The sequence below is a fragment of the Pezoporus wallicus genome, unplaced genomic scaffold, assembly GCF_028554395.1.
Source record: "Pezoporus wallicus isolate ANWC-B61680 ecotype Strahan unplaced genomic scaffold, APGP_CSIRO_Pwel_v1 scaffold_2584, whole genome shotgun sequence".
Taxonomy (NCBI): Eukaryota; Metazoa; Chordata; class Aves; order Psittaciformes; family Psittacidae; genus Pezoporus; species Pezoporus wallicus.
In genome coordinates, this window is record NW_026642851.1 from 6,343,027 (window position 1) to 6,360,372 (window position 17,346).

Below are 17,346 nucleotides of genomic sequence, written 5' to 3' on the forward strand. Positions count from 1 at the left end.
CAACACATTGTTTACACACTTTTGTGCATTCATTCAGGTGTGGTTATCATTTTATTTACTATAGGAACAGGGCAGAAAATGCATTCAAAAGACATGATATAGAGTGGGTTGAATAAATCTTGCTGGAAGAACTAGAGTATGTCTCTGTGTCTGGCACATTTGAAGCAGCTGGAGTTTTGCACTACCACTGCAAGATAAAGTGATTCATATTAAGCCCCTGACTGTATAGTTCAGTCATCAGCAATGCAAAACAAGGGCCATGAACACAGGCCAAAGTGGAAGTTTATATTTCTGTTGCAAAAATACAGAAAGTCTGGTGTGAATATTTAGAAGTCTTTGTATGAGAACTACTGATTCTATATATCTGAAAAGCACTGGTATATATATTTTACGTTCTGAGAAGCACCAGTTTGGGACACCCTTATGTATTGTCTATTTAAGCCTCTTCAGAAGCAGAACTATAACCCAAACTAAAATAATGAAGGACATGCACATGTTAAAGGGAGATGACTGTACTGCTTATCTGGTTTGGTTTACCCAAACTCAATGTGCTTTCTGCTATAATAGACTAATTTGACTCTGTACAATAATTATTTTATTTATGGGATATTTTGCGCTATAGCGCAGTTTAAGCAACCTGATATTATGTTACATTTGCTAACTTGGATAGATTTATGTATAGACCAGTCCCACAGACTGTCATCTGTGCAGCCAGCACCTTTGCACACTGAGCAGACTGGCCATGTCAGGAAGTTAACTCCACTCTCATGTTCTAATTCTACAGATACATATGCAAAAAGCTCAAAACTTAAAATTAGTACCATTAACTTAAATGGTATTGTGCATGTGAATAAAATTAAGTACATGTTAAAATAAAATGCTAGTGTAAGATATTCTTAAACCCCCTTCCCAATATTATGTAATAATGTCATCTTTTTTGTAAATAAGATTTCCAACCTTGCCAATAGATATCAAGCATATTTTTCACAGGGTTTCACAAAACACTTCAATAATACTAAAAATACCTTCTGATTTTCAGTATACTTCAGTCAGTGGTAGCTCGTTTCTATGAGCATTACAATCTCTGTGGAAGAGACTGTTTCCATTATTAGTTTCAGAGCGTACGCAATCTTTGCTTGTTATTTAGTCTTATTTCAAGGACTTGAGTTAAGAGAGACTCTTTATCAAGGGAGTAGTGTTCCAATCTAACTCCCAGTAAGGTCAGTGGAAGTATTTCTATTTTCCTTCTTAGAAAAGTGGTGGAGAGTGCAAAGATTAATTTTAACTTCATCATTGGTTGAAAACTGGTCTGAGTTATCAGCAAGAAAAAGTGACCATATTGGGTGCAGTCAGTTTGGCCATGTTGAGAACAGGTGTTCATGCCAAAAAAAGCACTAGGACAAGTGGTTCCCCATGGCAGCGTCAGGAAGCTGGCAAGCGAGATGCTCCTGCCAGCATCCCCAGGGAAGGACAGGCACCCAGAAGTTCCAGCAGCTTCCAGATTATCTGCTTCTTACAGCTCTATCACCATACATCACTGTGAGCTTACTAAAGCAAATGGTATAAGCCTATTTTTGTGTTTGACTTGTTATCCAAAATCATTTAACAAAACTGCAGTCTAAACATATGAAGTATTACTTCATGTGAGTTAGTTTGCAAGTACTGCCTTGAATACAGAAAGACTGAGGAAGATACAAACCCATTCTACTGACATCTATATATGCAAATATCAACTAGAAAGCTGCACATTACAATTTTTAATGTGGTAAGGGCAAAATGAATTGTTCTATAAAGTTTATTATTTGAATACTTGCCTAGTTCTAAAGTTACATGGATTTGAGAGAATTCCAGCTATATACTTCATATAATTCTACCTGCATACTTCATAAATATTAAGGCCAAAAGGGGCAATTAAATATTTTTAGACTGACTTCTTGTATAACAGAGGACATCAGACTTACTGTACTGATGTTTCATATAATCTCTTTATATAATAAAGAATATGAATACTGTAAGTAAGCCATGTAACTTGGACACTTGCAAAATTCTAGGATATGTACAGTAAGATTATAGATGGGAAGTAAATCACTATAGTCCAGTACTTAGAACATTTACATGTGACCTGTGACTGGGATAAATTTTTTCTCAGTCATATCATTGTATTATTATGCATTACAGCATCTTGTATGCAATCCAAAACATCTTGTACTTGCCCTGTCAAAGACAAAAGCTGTGATTAAATGGACTGCTGGCACTTTCTCTGTTCTGAACCTTCCTGTTTTCCTTTGATTTTCTTTTCTGCCCAGCTTCCAGTTTTGAAAGCACTGTACAACTATAATGAAAAAGCAGTTAAAATAGAGGTCAGTGTCCTGATCCCTGAGACAACATTGGTCTTTATATCTCCCTCCTTGTTAGAAGTGTACTGGCCTGACTTTTTGGAGTTATACACCTTATCTTTACAGCACAGCAGGTACCAAACTAATATGTCCTAAAAAAAAATGGTTATGCCAAGTGTAGTAGTCCAGCAGTGAACTGGAAGTGCAGTGGCCTTCCCCTCCATGGCCATAATGTTTTTGTCTTCCTCTTAAGAAATATGGTTGTCTAATGCAGATATGTGTCAGCTGAGGGACTGTAAAAAATATTAGAACTTCCCTAGAAGACTGTAATTTATAAGCTTCTATATCTAAGTACTCTTTCCTATCAGAAGACTATATTAAAATGAATCATTGTATATCATCAGAGTCTGTAACTAAGCTTGGTAGGGGTAAACCCTTGTCATAATTAAAATAAATATATATATATAAATGATCAACAAAATTAAAGTTACTTAAGCAAATTTAAAAGTATGTCACACTTTTTAAAATCCAGGAAGTGAGTTGCACTGGCAATTGAATACATGTCTTTTATCTCTCAGCAATATCTGAACAATGGTATTATGGTAAAAAATGAAGTGTGCAAAGAAAGAAGCGTCCTTACTGATCATGTGAGGCTGTTTACTTTGGACAAAAGTAGCACATATTGCTAAAAACCACCCTACTTAAAACTTGCTATAAGGCTGTCTGGAGACAAGCCCTAAGTCAGACAACTGTTGGTTAAAGCTTCTTTAGGAAATCAACAAAGTCAAATCTGTTGCAGAGGCCATCTTCAGAATGAGGTCTGAAATAGAACAGATGAGCTATCCCCAGGCCAGGCCAGCTTTTCTTGACCCAGGCCAGTGAAGTACAGTCCCCAGCCATGCCTTCCTGCCTCTTGCTGCGGTTTAATGGCAAGGTGAGTCAGATAACTGACATGATCCAACAGGGAACTTTCTGCAGTGAGGTAGTTTTCAGCTGGATCAGCTGACTGCAGCCACAAATGAATTGGATCAAATTCCAAATCTAATATGAGAAATGTGGTGGCAGCACATAGTTGTGGGCGCAGGGAGTGCAGAGTTGCTACATTCTCTATCAGCTGTAGTTACCCTGAAATTAGATGCACTGCACCTTTGAACTAGATTCCTTACTTTTAGATAGCTAACTTAGGCAAGCAAAGTCCCATTTCAAATGCAGTAGGAAATAATAAAAACATTCTGAACTACATCCAACAAAGGAAGCTTAACACACCTTTTTTTAAATAGTATACTCGTTGTACAACTCACACGTAAAGTAGAAAAGCTGGTTTCAATAGTCACCTGTGTCTGAGAGGCCAAACCCCGCACTTGGTGGATGAGTGCTCTAACCACTACACTTTGCTGCGCTATGAAATAATGCTTGAGCTATGGGACAAGGGAAAGAGGAAGATGCGATATAATACAGAGTATTCAAAGGACTCCTGTACTTCACACTGTGTTAAACAGAAAAAAAGATTGTTACAGAAACTTGAGCCATGACTACTGTCATGGTTTAAACTCAGTCAGGCATGCAGCTAGCTCGCTCACTCCCCTCCCCTTCCTCTCCTCTCTCCCGGAGGGATAGGGAGGAGAATCAATAGAATGCAACTCCCATGGGTTGAGATAAGAACAGTCCAGTAACTAAGGTATAACACAAACCACTGCTGCTACCACTAGTAATAATAATGATAAGGGAAATAACAAGGGAAGAGAATACAACTGCTCACCACCCATCAACCAATACGCAGCCTGACCGAGCAGTGATCTAACCCTTCCAGGTAACTGCCCCCAGTTTACATACTGGGCATGACATGGTGTGGTATGGAATACCCCTTTGGTCAGTTTGGGTCAGGTGTCGTCTCTGCTTCCTCCTGGCTTCCCCTCCTCCCTGGCAGAGCATGAGACTCAGAAAGTCCTTGGTCAGAGTAAACATTACTGAGCAGCAACTAAAAAACATCGGTGTTATCAGTGCTGTTCCCAGGATGAAAGTCAAAACCACAGCACCGCACCAGCTACTAAGAAGGAGAAAAATGACTGCTACTGCTGAACCCAGGACAACTAGAGAGTTCCACAATGCTCCTTGAGTACAGACTCACCTTTTTCAAAATGTTGAGTAGGGTATTGCCTGGGAAGTAAAATTGGGTGGGAATCCTTTCAGGCTGAAGACAGTCCAAAACCCTAGTTCCCCACATCTCTTATTTGCTCTTACTGCAGGACTACTGCACGAAAGCTCTGCCTGTTTTGAAAGGGTTCTTACAATTCCTTTTTTAACCTATTGAGAAGGGATGGAAAAGGAAGGGATAAAACAGGCTCCAAGAACATCTACCATATGTTTTTTGTGAACATAATGGGGGCTGATGAATGGTGAGGAGGTAAAGCATCCTCTGAGAGTATCTAGCAGATGCCGTTGAACTGAGGCAGAATCCAAAGAAAACACGCAATTCCATAAAAATAGTCCTAAGCAATAGATCACTGCTGACCTGCATCAGCTGCTGAAAACTGTTGCTGTAGAAAAGGAAAGAAGCAAAACCAGAGGCAGTAGAAAAAAATTTAATAAAGTAAGGAAGTGGCTAGTGACTGTAAATCCCTGTGGGAAGAGGCTTGGTGTTCAGTTTTCATTGGATGTGTCAGAACTCTGCCTGATGCATGCAATTACATTCATTATTGAACATGGTTAGTGCTATTGATTGCACCTAGTGCTTCTGCACTGCAAATAGCAGTAGCACCTTTTTTATTTCTTGTTTGCACTCTTCCGGTGTGCCCATATTGCTCTTTGAGATGCGCCTCACTTGCATGCATGTGCTCTCTTTTGGTTGATTAGTGATCCAACTAGTTAAGAGTAACTATATAGTATTAAAAGTCCTTTGGGACAATGACTGTTTTTTTTGTGTGACAGCCGAAATAGGCAGAACATGTCATATTCAGTAAGTCAAATTGTTATGGGGCACACCCCACTGGAGCCAACAAGATAGTCACACAAAACAAAGTAGCAAGATACAACCAAAGGCCACAGAATAGTCAAGGCCCTGTGAACAGCTGATAGCTACTGACTGCAGCAGCATCTAATCATGGAGAAGTGGTCAGGCTCCCATGCCATACTGTGAAAGATGCCATCATAACCACCACTCTGCACCTTTGTGGTCAGGCCACCTACTTCAGAAGCATGACAGCATCAATAATTAAAAGACTCTGTCAGCCTGATGCATAGGGAAGCTCTGAAAATTTTCTACAGGAAGCAAACGTATCTGGACTCGAAACCGACTCACCTCCTACCTAGGGAGGCACAGAAAAGCTCAGCAGAACTAGACAAAATAACCACCGCTTTGAACCGCCATAGCCATGCCCGGCCTGGGTTCGCAGTGGCCGTGCCTCCGGGAGCAGGGCACCAGGCAAGGCCAGGCCAGGCAAGGAGCCCATCCGCGCACCTGCCGAGCGCGGCGAGGGCCAGGCACCTCTCGAGCCGCGGGGACCTGCGGGACGGGACTCCAAGACCCTCCCGCCCGCCGCCGCCTCGGGGCAAGCTGAGGGCTGGAGCCGGAGCCGGGTAGCGGGGCCCAATCGGCGGCGGCAGCGGGACCACTTCGGTGTCCCAGCGTGCTGCGCGCGGGGGGCTGGCTCCCCGGCCCTGGGAGGAGGAGGCAGTGGCGGAGGTACCTCGGGCAGGAGGAGGAGTTGCTGTCGCTGCTGAGAGCTTCTCTCTCCGCCGTCGCGCTGCCGGGAGGGGTGGCAGCGCCGCTCCCCCCCGCCCCGCGATGCCGCTCTTCGCCACCAACCCTTTCGACCAGGATGTGGGTGAGTGGCTCCCGCTGCGCCCGTCCCGGCCTGGCCCTCTGCTCCGGCCTCCCGCTGAGGTAACCCAGCGGCCGGGCCTCCCTCCAACCTCGCTCCTGCCTCTAGCCCCCCGCCGGCTGCCGTACCGCTCGGCCCCAGGCTCTCCGGTGCCCGCCCGGCCTCGCGTGTGGCGGCGAGCGAGAGGCAGCAGCGGGCGGGCGCCTCCTGGCAGGGGACGGTAGTGGCTGCGGCCTGGTCGGTCACAGGACGGGGGCTGTTGCGGGCCCTGCCTGGCGGCGTGGGTCGGCGAGCCAACGGGGCGAGAACGGGGGGGCTTGTGGGAGACAAGCTGGTCTGCCTAGCAGAAGCAGCATTACGGCACAACAAAACAAGTACTGAGAAATGCTTGTGCTGAAGTGTTGCTGGGAGATGGAAAGTAAAATGAACCGTCTACAATTCTTCACAGACAGGCATGAGAACATTGTCAACGAGTCTTGTATTCTGCTCTTTAAAGTGAATTCCTGTGGGAGCTTTCTTGAAACTTGACGTGTTGTGGGCAGGTTTCATCCTCACTTTGCTTATTCCAAGGCCAAAGTAGATGGAGAGGAAATGCCTGGGTTTTACTTGACAAAGGTTGTGCTTAATGGTGATGTGTCCAAAGGTAAAATAACAGCGAGGCATTTAAAAATTAATTTTGCACGTCTGATTTGTGATTGTGTAATAGGATTTGTCTCCAACCTGCTGCTGGCGTTTGTTTTACTGTGAGTGATAAAAGCTTTGTGTGGTAAACAGTGTAATGGACTTTTTCACCTGTGTAGGTTAAGTACCCTCCGCACCCATCTTAGATTACTTTTTTTTGCAGCAGTGTGTAACACTATATATGTTCCTTGGCACAAATTTCTTTAGTAGCCTTTTACTTGCTGTAGCTTTCAACTACAAAGACATTGTTTCTTTCTTAATGTTGTTTCAACTTAAGAAGTCTGGACTCCAGTTTAATTCTTCCAGATCTTAAAAAAAACCACAAACCCTACTCAAAACTAATTGGAAAGTGTGTATCTTCTTTTTAAAGGAAGGGGTTAGTGCATAAATGAGAGCCTGTGACACAAATTCTGTATGTATGTTACCAGGAATTCTTTGTTGTACCTTAATAAAGCATAATTGCTCTTCTCATTCTGAACGTTTAAGAGCACTTCTCTACTGAAGACTGCCCTTTTATTTATAATTTTCTTGGTGGCAAAGTTGATGGTGACTTATTTTTTTCCTAACTGTTTTGCTGTCTTCTAATGTAATTTGGCAGTTGAAAATGAGGAAGAGGTTTCACTGCTTGCCAATTTTCCATGGTCCATTAGAAGATTGAAACATTGGTAATATTATATGTGAGAATGATTTGAACTAATAAGATTAAAAAGTGATAGCTGAGGTTCTGGCAAACCTTCACTTCTTCCTAAGTCAGTCTTGCAGTGAAAATCAGACTGCTTGAATGGGTTTCTCTAGAGCTGCATCTGGTAGATGTGCTTGTCAGCACTGTAAATTTTCTAATGCAAGGAGTAGCACCCAACTGCTACTTCAGTGATTTGCTATTTTCCAGGTGCAGAGGATGGCAACACCTTACCTACTGTGCTTGCCTAGTACAATGACCAGTAGATATTTTTCAGAAGCATTATTCTGTATCCTGTATGAGCACAGGGAAATAACCACTCAGTCTGAAATTGCTCTTGGAAAAGCAGTGGGCAGTGACCTAATTTTCACCAGTAAACACATCTTTCTGATGGCCTCCTTCATGACGTCCTGAGGGAGATGGAAGGAGCAGCAGGCTGTTCAGTTGGTGGCAACCTTCTTTCAGGAGCCTGCTGCCTTTATCCATCACTTAACTGGACTTGTGCCAGGGAGATGGGAATGATGAAGTCTCCTGGAAAGTGTCCCTGGGCCCTTCTTCCCCAAGGCCCCTTGGGAATGTGCTATTATCTGGATGAACTTCTTGGCAGGCTTCATAAGATAACGTCAGCTGTGAGTAAGGTCTCATGTTCTCGGGAAACTTCCAAAAGTTGCCAAGCAGTAGTGTTATTTTTCAGTTCTTTTCTCAGAGTGAAAGTTGAGTGCTCTGCTTTTGTTCTTGCCCAGCAAGAAAGTTTTCTTTTGAAAGTTGGATTCCTGCAGCAGGAAGGCAGTCAAAAGCTATTCTTAATTTCATGTGGATTTGGACATTGGTGTAGTTGATAGTATTGCTGTGATAGCTGGGCATTCTTGTCTACGTGACAGCTAATCAGTACTGTGTGATAGTTGGAAATTATTTTGGAACCATTTCGGATGATAGATTGCAGAGAACACATCTGGAACTAAATTGTTTTCTGTTATTTTGAAGAGCATAAGTATCTCTAAGCTCAGAAGGAGAAATTTCCCTGTTTGTCTGGCCAGTCATCGGCATTTGGCTAGTCCTGTTAGTGTGCTTCTGCTGTGGAACGTTGCCATAATAGTGTCAGCCATTTAGTGTCAACTTTGTACAGAGATTTTGAGGGTGCATCTCTTCTTAGGGTGTGGTTGGTAAAATAATGTTGTTTAAGACTACTGTTAAACTAATAATATTAAAGAATGCTTTAAGATGCTCAGAAATCTGAGGTCAGCTATTGTCATCTTCAAAGAATCCAGATCTCTGGGTGAAGCCCAAACGCTTTGTTTTGTTTTCTGAACCCTCTTTTTATCATATTTAAGACTATTTCACAGGAAGGGATGTTAATCACTGGTGACACAAGTTCGTGGGGGTTTTCATAATCAAGTCTGAGAACCTGTGACAGTGTGTCCAAGTAAGGAACATAGTATTGGAATCTAACAAAAGAAAAAATCTTGAAGACACTGTACCACTGAGATTATAATTAAGAGACTAAGCCTTCATTTAAGGGGTTAGAATCAATTGTGTTCTTATTAGTTTGATGTGAAGTCAGCTTCTGCCAGATTTCACAACCTTAATCATAAAATTCCCAGAGAATTGTTCCTGAGAAATGCAGGTTTGTCTGTAAGTTTAATGCAGCCACAGTAATGGTGAAATGTGCTGTAAGAACTAAGAGACTGTTTGCTAATCTGTCATGACAGGCTAATTAGTAATGTAGCAGTGATTAGGCTAGGTTTGATGAAGGACTCCCTGCTAAAGCAGTTCTAAAGTGTCATTTAGATGTTATCTCAAGAATAAAATCCGTAAGTATGGAGTTAATGTAGTCATTCTGACTTAATGTCAAACGTTGTCTTCAGTGTCAGGGCCACCCCTCAGGAATCCTTGATCCAAGAAACTGGGGAGAAAGTCTGGAGAAAGGAAGTCTTTTCCTTGGTTAAGGAGGATTTTGTTAGAGATCATTTAGATGAGCTTGACGTCCACAAGTCTATAGGCACTGATGGGATGCATCCACAATTGCTGAGGAGGTGGTGGACATCATTGCTAGGCTGCTCATGATCATATGTGAAAGGTCATGGCAATCGGGAGAGGTGCCTGAAGACTGGAAGAAAACATCACCCCAGTCTTCAACAGGGCAAGAAGAAGGACCCTGGTAGTTACAGGCCAGTCAGCCTCACCTCAGTTCCTGGAAAGTAAAGGCTGGGGGCTGACCTGCTGCAGAATAGGTCTGCGAAGGACCTGGGGTTCCTGGTGGACCACAGCAGGCAGCAATGTACCCTCCTGGCTGAGGAGGCCAATGATGTCTTGGACTGCATTGGGAAGAGTGTGACCAGCAGGTCAAGGGAGGTTATCTCCCTTAGCTTTTCTGCTGTGCTCTGGTGAAGCTGCATCTGGAGTACTGTGTCCAGTTGTGGGCTCCCCAGTTCAAGAAAGACAAGGAACTGCTGGAGAGGGTTCAGCAAAGGACTAAGAGAATGATTAAGGGTCTGGAGAACCTCTCATGAGGAAAGGCTGAAGGAGCTAGGCCTGTTCAGCCTACAGAAGAGAAGCCTCAGAGTGGATCTGCTCAGTGTGCTTAAGTATCTGAAGGGAGAGTGTCAAGAGGATGGGGCCAGACTCTTCTCAGTGGTGCCAGGTGGTAGGACAAGAGGCTATAGACATAAACTAAAGTACAGGCAGTTCCACCTGAACATGAGGGAGAACTTTACTGTGAGAGTGACTGAGCATTCGAGTATGTTCTGCCCAGATAGGTTTTAGAGTCTAGTTCTCTGGAGATATTCAAGAACTGTCTCTACGCAAGCCTGAGTAATGTGGTCTAGGTGACCCTGCTTGAGCAGGGAGGTTGGACTAGATGATCCCTTCCAACCTCAACCATTCTGTGACTCTGTGATTGTAAGGAATGAAGGCAGTACTTGCCCTTAGTCTAGTTTGCAATGTGTAATGGTTTGAGGAACCACAAGAGTGGGAAGAAACGAAAGATTCAAGCTCATTTTTTACAGTAGTAGGAAATTAAGCAAGTATTTTAGTAATATAGTAGAACTGTCAACCTGATATGACTTGCAATGATTTTTCACACATTTTATTAACTACAGTAGTTAGTGATCATTTTATACTTGCAACTCTTTGGATATTTAATAGTATGCATGAATTACATATGATTGTACATGTCAGTGTACATCAGTGTACAGTCTGATGTTATTAGGATGTAAGAAATGTTTTGACTATGATTCCCATTTTCATGTAATGAAATACTTTCACTATTTAAACTCATTATTCTTTAGCTTTATTCCCTTGGTTAGCCAACATTTCTAAAACCATCCAGTTACATGTCTCCCTAAGACCATCCTTTTTCTGTTTAGGCCAGGTTTCCCAAAAGGGGGGAAAATAGTTGCAGAGGAGATTGACCCCAGATAATTATGGAGACTACAGACTGTGAGTTAACTTCTGGCTGCAATGGAAGATGTATTCCAAGGTTTTGGTTCAGCTTGTCATGAGTCTGGCAGTTTTTGGCCCAAGTTAGCCTACTGCTTTTCTCGGTATTGTTCTAGATAGAAGGGCATTAACTGTGAGCTAGCAGGGAGGCTGAATAGAAAATGTGTGGGAAGAAGCTATAGCCACCCCTTTTTTCAGTTATTTATAAATGTTTATGAAAAACAAGAACTTTTCTCTAAAGATACCTTTGGTGTATGTTCTCAGTGAAAAATGGCAACACTGACAGGATAAAAAAGAGTGGAATACCTCTTCCGTATAAAAGCCAAAAACCAGATCCTTTTCAGTATGTCTTTCTGAAAATTAATCACCAGACTCTGACTTCAGCTGGGCAATTTGAAGCCAACATAGTGCATTCCATAGTTTCTGTAGACTGTACTTTTCTGGTAATTCTTTTTCATTCTTCCCTGGGAAGAGCTGTCATTTTAAGTGTTTCCCCTCATTTCATCCGTGACAGTGTGCGTTATAATACAAATATTCAGAAGAATCAAAGTTGTTCTCCAACATGTAAAATCTGTTCCTCTAGCTGATAAATATAATACTGTATATTTCATAGAATCATAGAATCAATTAGATTGGAAAGGACCTTTAAGATCAAGTCCGACCATAACCCCAGGGCTGCCAAATCCACCACAAATCCAGGTCACTGAGGGCCTCATCTAAACAGTTTTTTGAACACTTCCAGGGATGGTGATTCCAGCACTTCCCTGGACAGCCTGTTCCAATGCCTGAGCACCCTCTTGGTGAAGAAATTTTTCCTAATATCCAGTCTGAACCTCCCCTGGCACAGCTTGAGGCCATTACCTCTTGTCCTATCACTTGTTACTTGGGAGAAGAGACTAGCCTCCACCTCTCTATAGCCTCCTGTCAGGCATTTGTAGAGAGGAATAAGGTCCCCCAGAACCTTCTCTTCTCCAGATTAAACAACCTCAGTTCCCTCAGCTGTCCCTCATTGTGCTCCAGAGCCTTCACCAGCTTAGTGGCCCTTCTCTGGACCTGCTCCAGCACCTCAATGTTTCTCTGTAGTGAGGGGCCCAGATCTGAACACAGGTGAGGTGCAGCCTCACAAGTGCCGAGTGCAGGGGGATGATCACTGCCGTGGTACTCCTAAACACACTATTTCTGATACAGGCCAGGATACTGTTGGCCTTCTTGGCCACCTGGGCACAAGCTGGCTCATGCTCGGTGGCTGTCAATATGCACCCCCACGTCCTTTTCCACTGAGAACCTTTCCAGCCACTCTTCCCCAAACCTGTACCATTGCATGGGATTGCTGCGGCCAAAATGCAGGATCCAGCACTTTGCCTTGCTAAACCTCATACCATTGATCCAGCCTGTCCAAATCCCTCTGCAGAGTTTTGCTATCCTCCAGCAGATCAACACTCCCAGCCAACTTGATGATCAGTCTTCCTTCTGAAATGCTACTGTGGCTTTTCAATGGGGCTCTGCAAATAGGTTCTGGCACCATTTATGGCATGCCTGTGATACATCTTGTTTACAGAGTAATCATCATTGTTTTCATATATCTCTAATGCGCCCACTTCCTGCTCTGTTGTAATATTTCTGGGTGAAAGATCGTTTGAATTCCATGGATTTGTTAGGGTTTGTGTAAGATGTCTGAACATCTGCATTATTTTTGCCCGGCTTGTCTTCCTGTTTTCAGCACATCTTGAATCCTTTTGTCTTCATTCTGCTTAGCTTTACTGAGTTGCATGATGTCTATCTTGGCCAGGTTGCCCCATGCATGGTGAGATGAATGAGGTCTTCTGAAGAAATAGGTTGAGCTGGCCTCATGTCAGCTTGGTCACTGCTGCTTGCTTTGCCTTGGATCAGCTAGTGGGACTCTTAAAGGACACTTTCTGTAAGTGCTCCCATAAGGACTTTTTAGGAATACTGGAAATGGGGATACAGTTAAACTGAAGAAATTGCTTAACAGCTTTAAAATTAATGGTTCAACAGGAAATTCTAGTTCCTTTCTGTGGTGGCACTGCCTGTCAGAGATTATACTCAATGTTGTCTGAATGGACCTTGGTTGGACGTATTCTTCTGTACAGTTCTGAGCATGCTAGTGAAATGCAGAGTGGTTAATACTAAAGCAGGGGTTTTTGTAGAATGGGCCAACAGATGCATTTGTTCATTTTATTTGACAGACAAAAAGAACAAATTTAATTACTTTTAACTTCAGTGATGTGGAATGGTATGTAATTGGAATTTCTTAGTGAGTGACTGCAAAAAGAAAGAAAAATTTTCAATCTGTTTCAGTCTTTCAGCACTATTTAAACTATATTGAAGAGATGAAGTAGTTACATTTATGTTTTTACAATGCTTTGGAATTTTAGTATTTGCATTTATATAGAGAGGGGGAAAAGTTATTTATTTAGCCTTGGCAGAAAACCAAGACTTGCGGTGGGAGAGGAGAAGAGAAGGCTGAGGGGAGTGTTAAATTTTTTTGTCCATTCTGTGGTGTTTACATTGATATAATAGATTTTTTTTGGGGGGGGGGGGTGGGTGTTGTGTTTGTTTTTTTTTTCCTTGTTTTTGTTTTTATTTTTTGTCTTTTCTATCATGCTGGAAACTGGTTGTAATTTTAGCTTGTGAATGAAGACTTTCTGTATCCATTCTTTTGAAGACTTTCTGTTGCCACTCTTTGTCACTTCAGTTACTGAGAACTTCAGTATTTCATTTTAGAGATGTGCAACTGAGGAAATTAAATTGTGTCCATGGATGGAGTAACAGCAAATACCAACTAGAATGGTTAAAAGCCATAGTTTAGTATACTAGTCTGACAATTTTTACTCATATTTGTTTTAACTGCTTCAAATCATGTACATTTCAAGTGTTGGTTTTGGGAGTGTTTGATCTGTTTTTGTCATTTCTTGAAGTTCTATGTAGTTTTAATATCTTTGAGACTTTGTGGCTGAAAAAAAGCTCAGTTCTATGATTGGAGTTTTTAAAAAATAAACTTCTGTAAAATCTAAAGCTTAGGACGCTCAAACGTACCAAAACTTCCCTCTAAAAATGTTGTTAGCAATGGGTCTTCTACCTGTTTCTGCTCTAAGAAATGTATCATGTTATTTACTGCAGTATCCTATGTTTTTTACTGCAGTATCCGAACATTAATGAGAGTCTTTACTCTTGCAAAATTCTAATAAGAGAGTAAAATGCTATTGTTAAGATGCAGAACTGAGGCAGAGAACTCGAGTGACTGGCACATATTTGCATGGAAAATGTGCAGCAATATTTTTATTTCCTTACCAGTAAGCCTGGCAGTGGATTCTTTCAGCATGTACTACACTTTTTCTATTCAGTAGTACTTTATGCACCTGACTAAAAATTTCTGTTAAGACAATTATGAATTATTGGGAAATTATTCTTTTTTCTTCTGAGAGAAGTTTGCTTCTTCTGCCCTAAAAATGATCAGCTGCAGTTGTGTTTTGTTTGTAATGGGGAACTTCAAATAAAATCACAGCACAAACTTTATTTGGATATGATTTCTAAGTAATGTACAAAAACAGAGGAGAAAACAGAATCTTGTTGACACTCCAAGCCTTCAAGTGTGTGTAAATTGGAGGGAAATGGGACCTCAACAAAATTAATGGACTTTATAGCTCAAGGAAAGGCTGGTTCATTTAGGTATACTAAAAGACCCCATGCAAGGGCCTGTGTACTTTCTCCACAACCAAAGTATAAGTAAGGTAACTCATATCTTTAGATCAGTCTGGCCTGCCTTCTGATCAATAGGTATAATGCTGTCTCCTGGGTTTTTGGTACAGTATTTCAGTGAGACTGGATGGCATTTATACTGAGGAATGGTGTTTTCTATAGAAGGCAAATGATGTTCAGGTTTGTATAAATTTTATTCAGGTGTTTACTTGAGGAAAAAAAAAAAGGAAAATAAGTTTTTAAGTATGATTTCAGCATCTAGATATTTGAAAGAGATTGTTTTAGAACTTACTGAGAACCTTAGAAGATACAGACACAGCTGCGATTCGTATCAGAGGAGATGCATTTTGCTTCAGAACATTTTCTTAATGATTGTTTTAGATGTGATTTATGATTACGACAGTGTGGTTGAAGCACTGTTTCTGACTCAGGACTTACAAAGCTGCAAATTGTTAGTCACTGAAAGTTGTGTTGTAGGGAAGTACAAGTAATGCTTACCTTCTTCTTTTTTTTTTTTTTGTGTTTTCCTAGGCATCTGCTTCTTTCAGTATAATATACATTAGAGAATGAATGTTGGCCAACATGGAATTGGTCTGGCTTGGTATAGTTAATGTTCTGAGTACGGAAGTATAAAGAGAGAAGCCTGGTGATCTCATGCCCTGTGCCTTGCAGAGAGGCTGAAAAATGCGATACATAGTATGCATTTGTGTATCTTACTTTTGTTTTAAGAACTAAATAAATTGCTGAAGTTATTTGAAAAGGTATTCTTATATTGTGCAGAATCCTTGTTGTCCAAAGAAGCCGTAGTTACAAGTATTCTTTTCCTCTGAAATGATATGTGTTTACCAGTTTGTGTGCCTGTCTTTGGGGAATTAATTGTAAGAAAATAGTTTTTAGTAACTCTGAGAAAAATAAAAGGTTAAGGTTGAAGACCTGTAATGGGAAAAGAAAAAAAAAAAAGAAGAAAAAAGAAAAAAGCAGTAACATTTAAAAACTACTGATTACAATCTGAGGTGATGTGAGATTTTACAGGCTTGCACTGGTTAAAATTACTACATTAATATAATTTGTAGGCCTTGCTTGTGCTAGGAAAACAATATCTTGAATTTGAGTGACCCAGCTTTATGGGAGAGTGCTGTTTCAGAAAACTAGAGACAGGGTTCAGTCCTGTGTACCTCTGTCACGTAGTTGTGCTTTTCTTTGTCTTTGACATGGCATTAGTAAGTTTTAAAGAACACTGATTTAATGAAGGAGCCAGTGCTGTCTTTAAAAGTTGTTTTAGTAAAGTCCGAAATGTTATCTGATCCTGGCTTGGCATTCACTAAGTTGAATAAGATTTTGTGGCAGTGATGAGGTGGAGGTTGTCCTGGGTTCAGCAGTAGCAGTCGTTTTTCTCCTTCTTGGTAGCTGGTGCAGTGCAGTGTTTTGACTTTCGGCCTGGGAACAGAGCTGATAACAGTGATGTTTTGGTCTGGCCAAGGACTTTGTGAGCCTCATGCTCTGCCAGGGAGGAGGGAAAGCCAGGAGGAAGCAGAGACAGGACACCTGACCCAAACTGACCAAAGAGGTATTCCATACCACAGCACGTCATGCCCAGGATGTAACTGGGAGTTACCCGGAAGGGCTGGGACTGCAGGGTTGGAGGAGGTATCGGTTGGTGCTTGGTCAGGCTGGGGGGGGGGGGGGGGGGGGGCGAGTTATCAGTTGGCTGGTGGTGAGATGTTGTATTCTCTTCCCTTGTTATTTCCTTTATCATTATTATCATTGGTGGTAGCAGTACTGATTTGTGTTATACCTTAGTTACTAAACTGTTCTTATCTCAACCTGTGGGAGTTGCATTCTTTTCGATTCTCCTCTGTGTCCCTCCAGGAGTAGGGGGAGGGCAAGAAAGGGGGGAAGTGAGTGAACAAGCTGTCTGACTGGGTTTAAACCACGACAGAGGGATAGGGTCTGAAGTAAATATTCATATTGCTATGGCATAATTATTTTTTTATTGGGGTGAAAGATGAAGAACATTTCTTATTTAAGTTATTTTCTACCTGCTGTGCTAACCTACCCCGATATTTTAAACACAAATGTCTGGTTTTCCCTCCCCATCAGAGTTTATTCTGGTACTAAGATGATAGAGTCTGATAGTGACATGTCAGCTGTACCTGAAGGCTGGTGGGTGCCAGATGTTAGAGTAAGCAAATACTGAATGTACATAAAGGTTTTTTTTGGCTATAGATGTGTGCTTTCCATTAAAAAGAGAACATTAATGGATTTTAAGTAATGCTAGTGTAAGTAATTTAACTTAAGTAGCCTTAAGTCATAATTCTGTCTACAAAACGCTGATGCAACATAGGAATTTTGTCAGGCATCTTTGTTGCTCCTGTTCCCAGAGTGGTGAAAGGTGATAGTCACTCACTAATGCTTTGACAGTGATAGTGGCCATTTTTGTGGACAGTCGGTCTTAGATAGGGTACTGCTAACGTTCACAGTATGCCATTAACTTTTAAAACTGACCTTGTTTGAGACAGAATGTAACTAAAACTCTAGAGGCAAATTCATTTTCCTCATGTCTTATGATTAATTGTATAATCTGAGGGAATTAATGGATGCTTGTTACTACAGAAGACAGAAAGCACACAATGAAACTGGGTTTCAGGCTGCGATTTAGTAACAAACGGTC

At 41.6% G+C, this 17,346-nt stretch overlaps 1 protein-coding gene across 1 annotated transcript in view; it reads left to right on the plus strand.

The window, feature by feature from the left end:
* The first annotated feature begins 5,978 nt into the window (after positions 1–5,978).
* STAM (signal transducing adaptor molecule) overlaps positions 5,979–17,346 on the plus strand; it is a 34,690-nt gene continuing 23,322 nt past the window's right edge. The window contains exon 1 of the mRNA XM_057432611.1: positions 5,979–6,160. Coding sequence (XP_057288594.1) covers positions 6,121–6,160 — 40 coding nt within the window. The 5' untranslated portion in view covers positions 5,979–6,120. The remainder of the gene's footprint in view (positions 6,161–17,346) is intronic.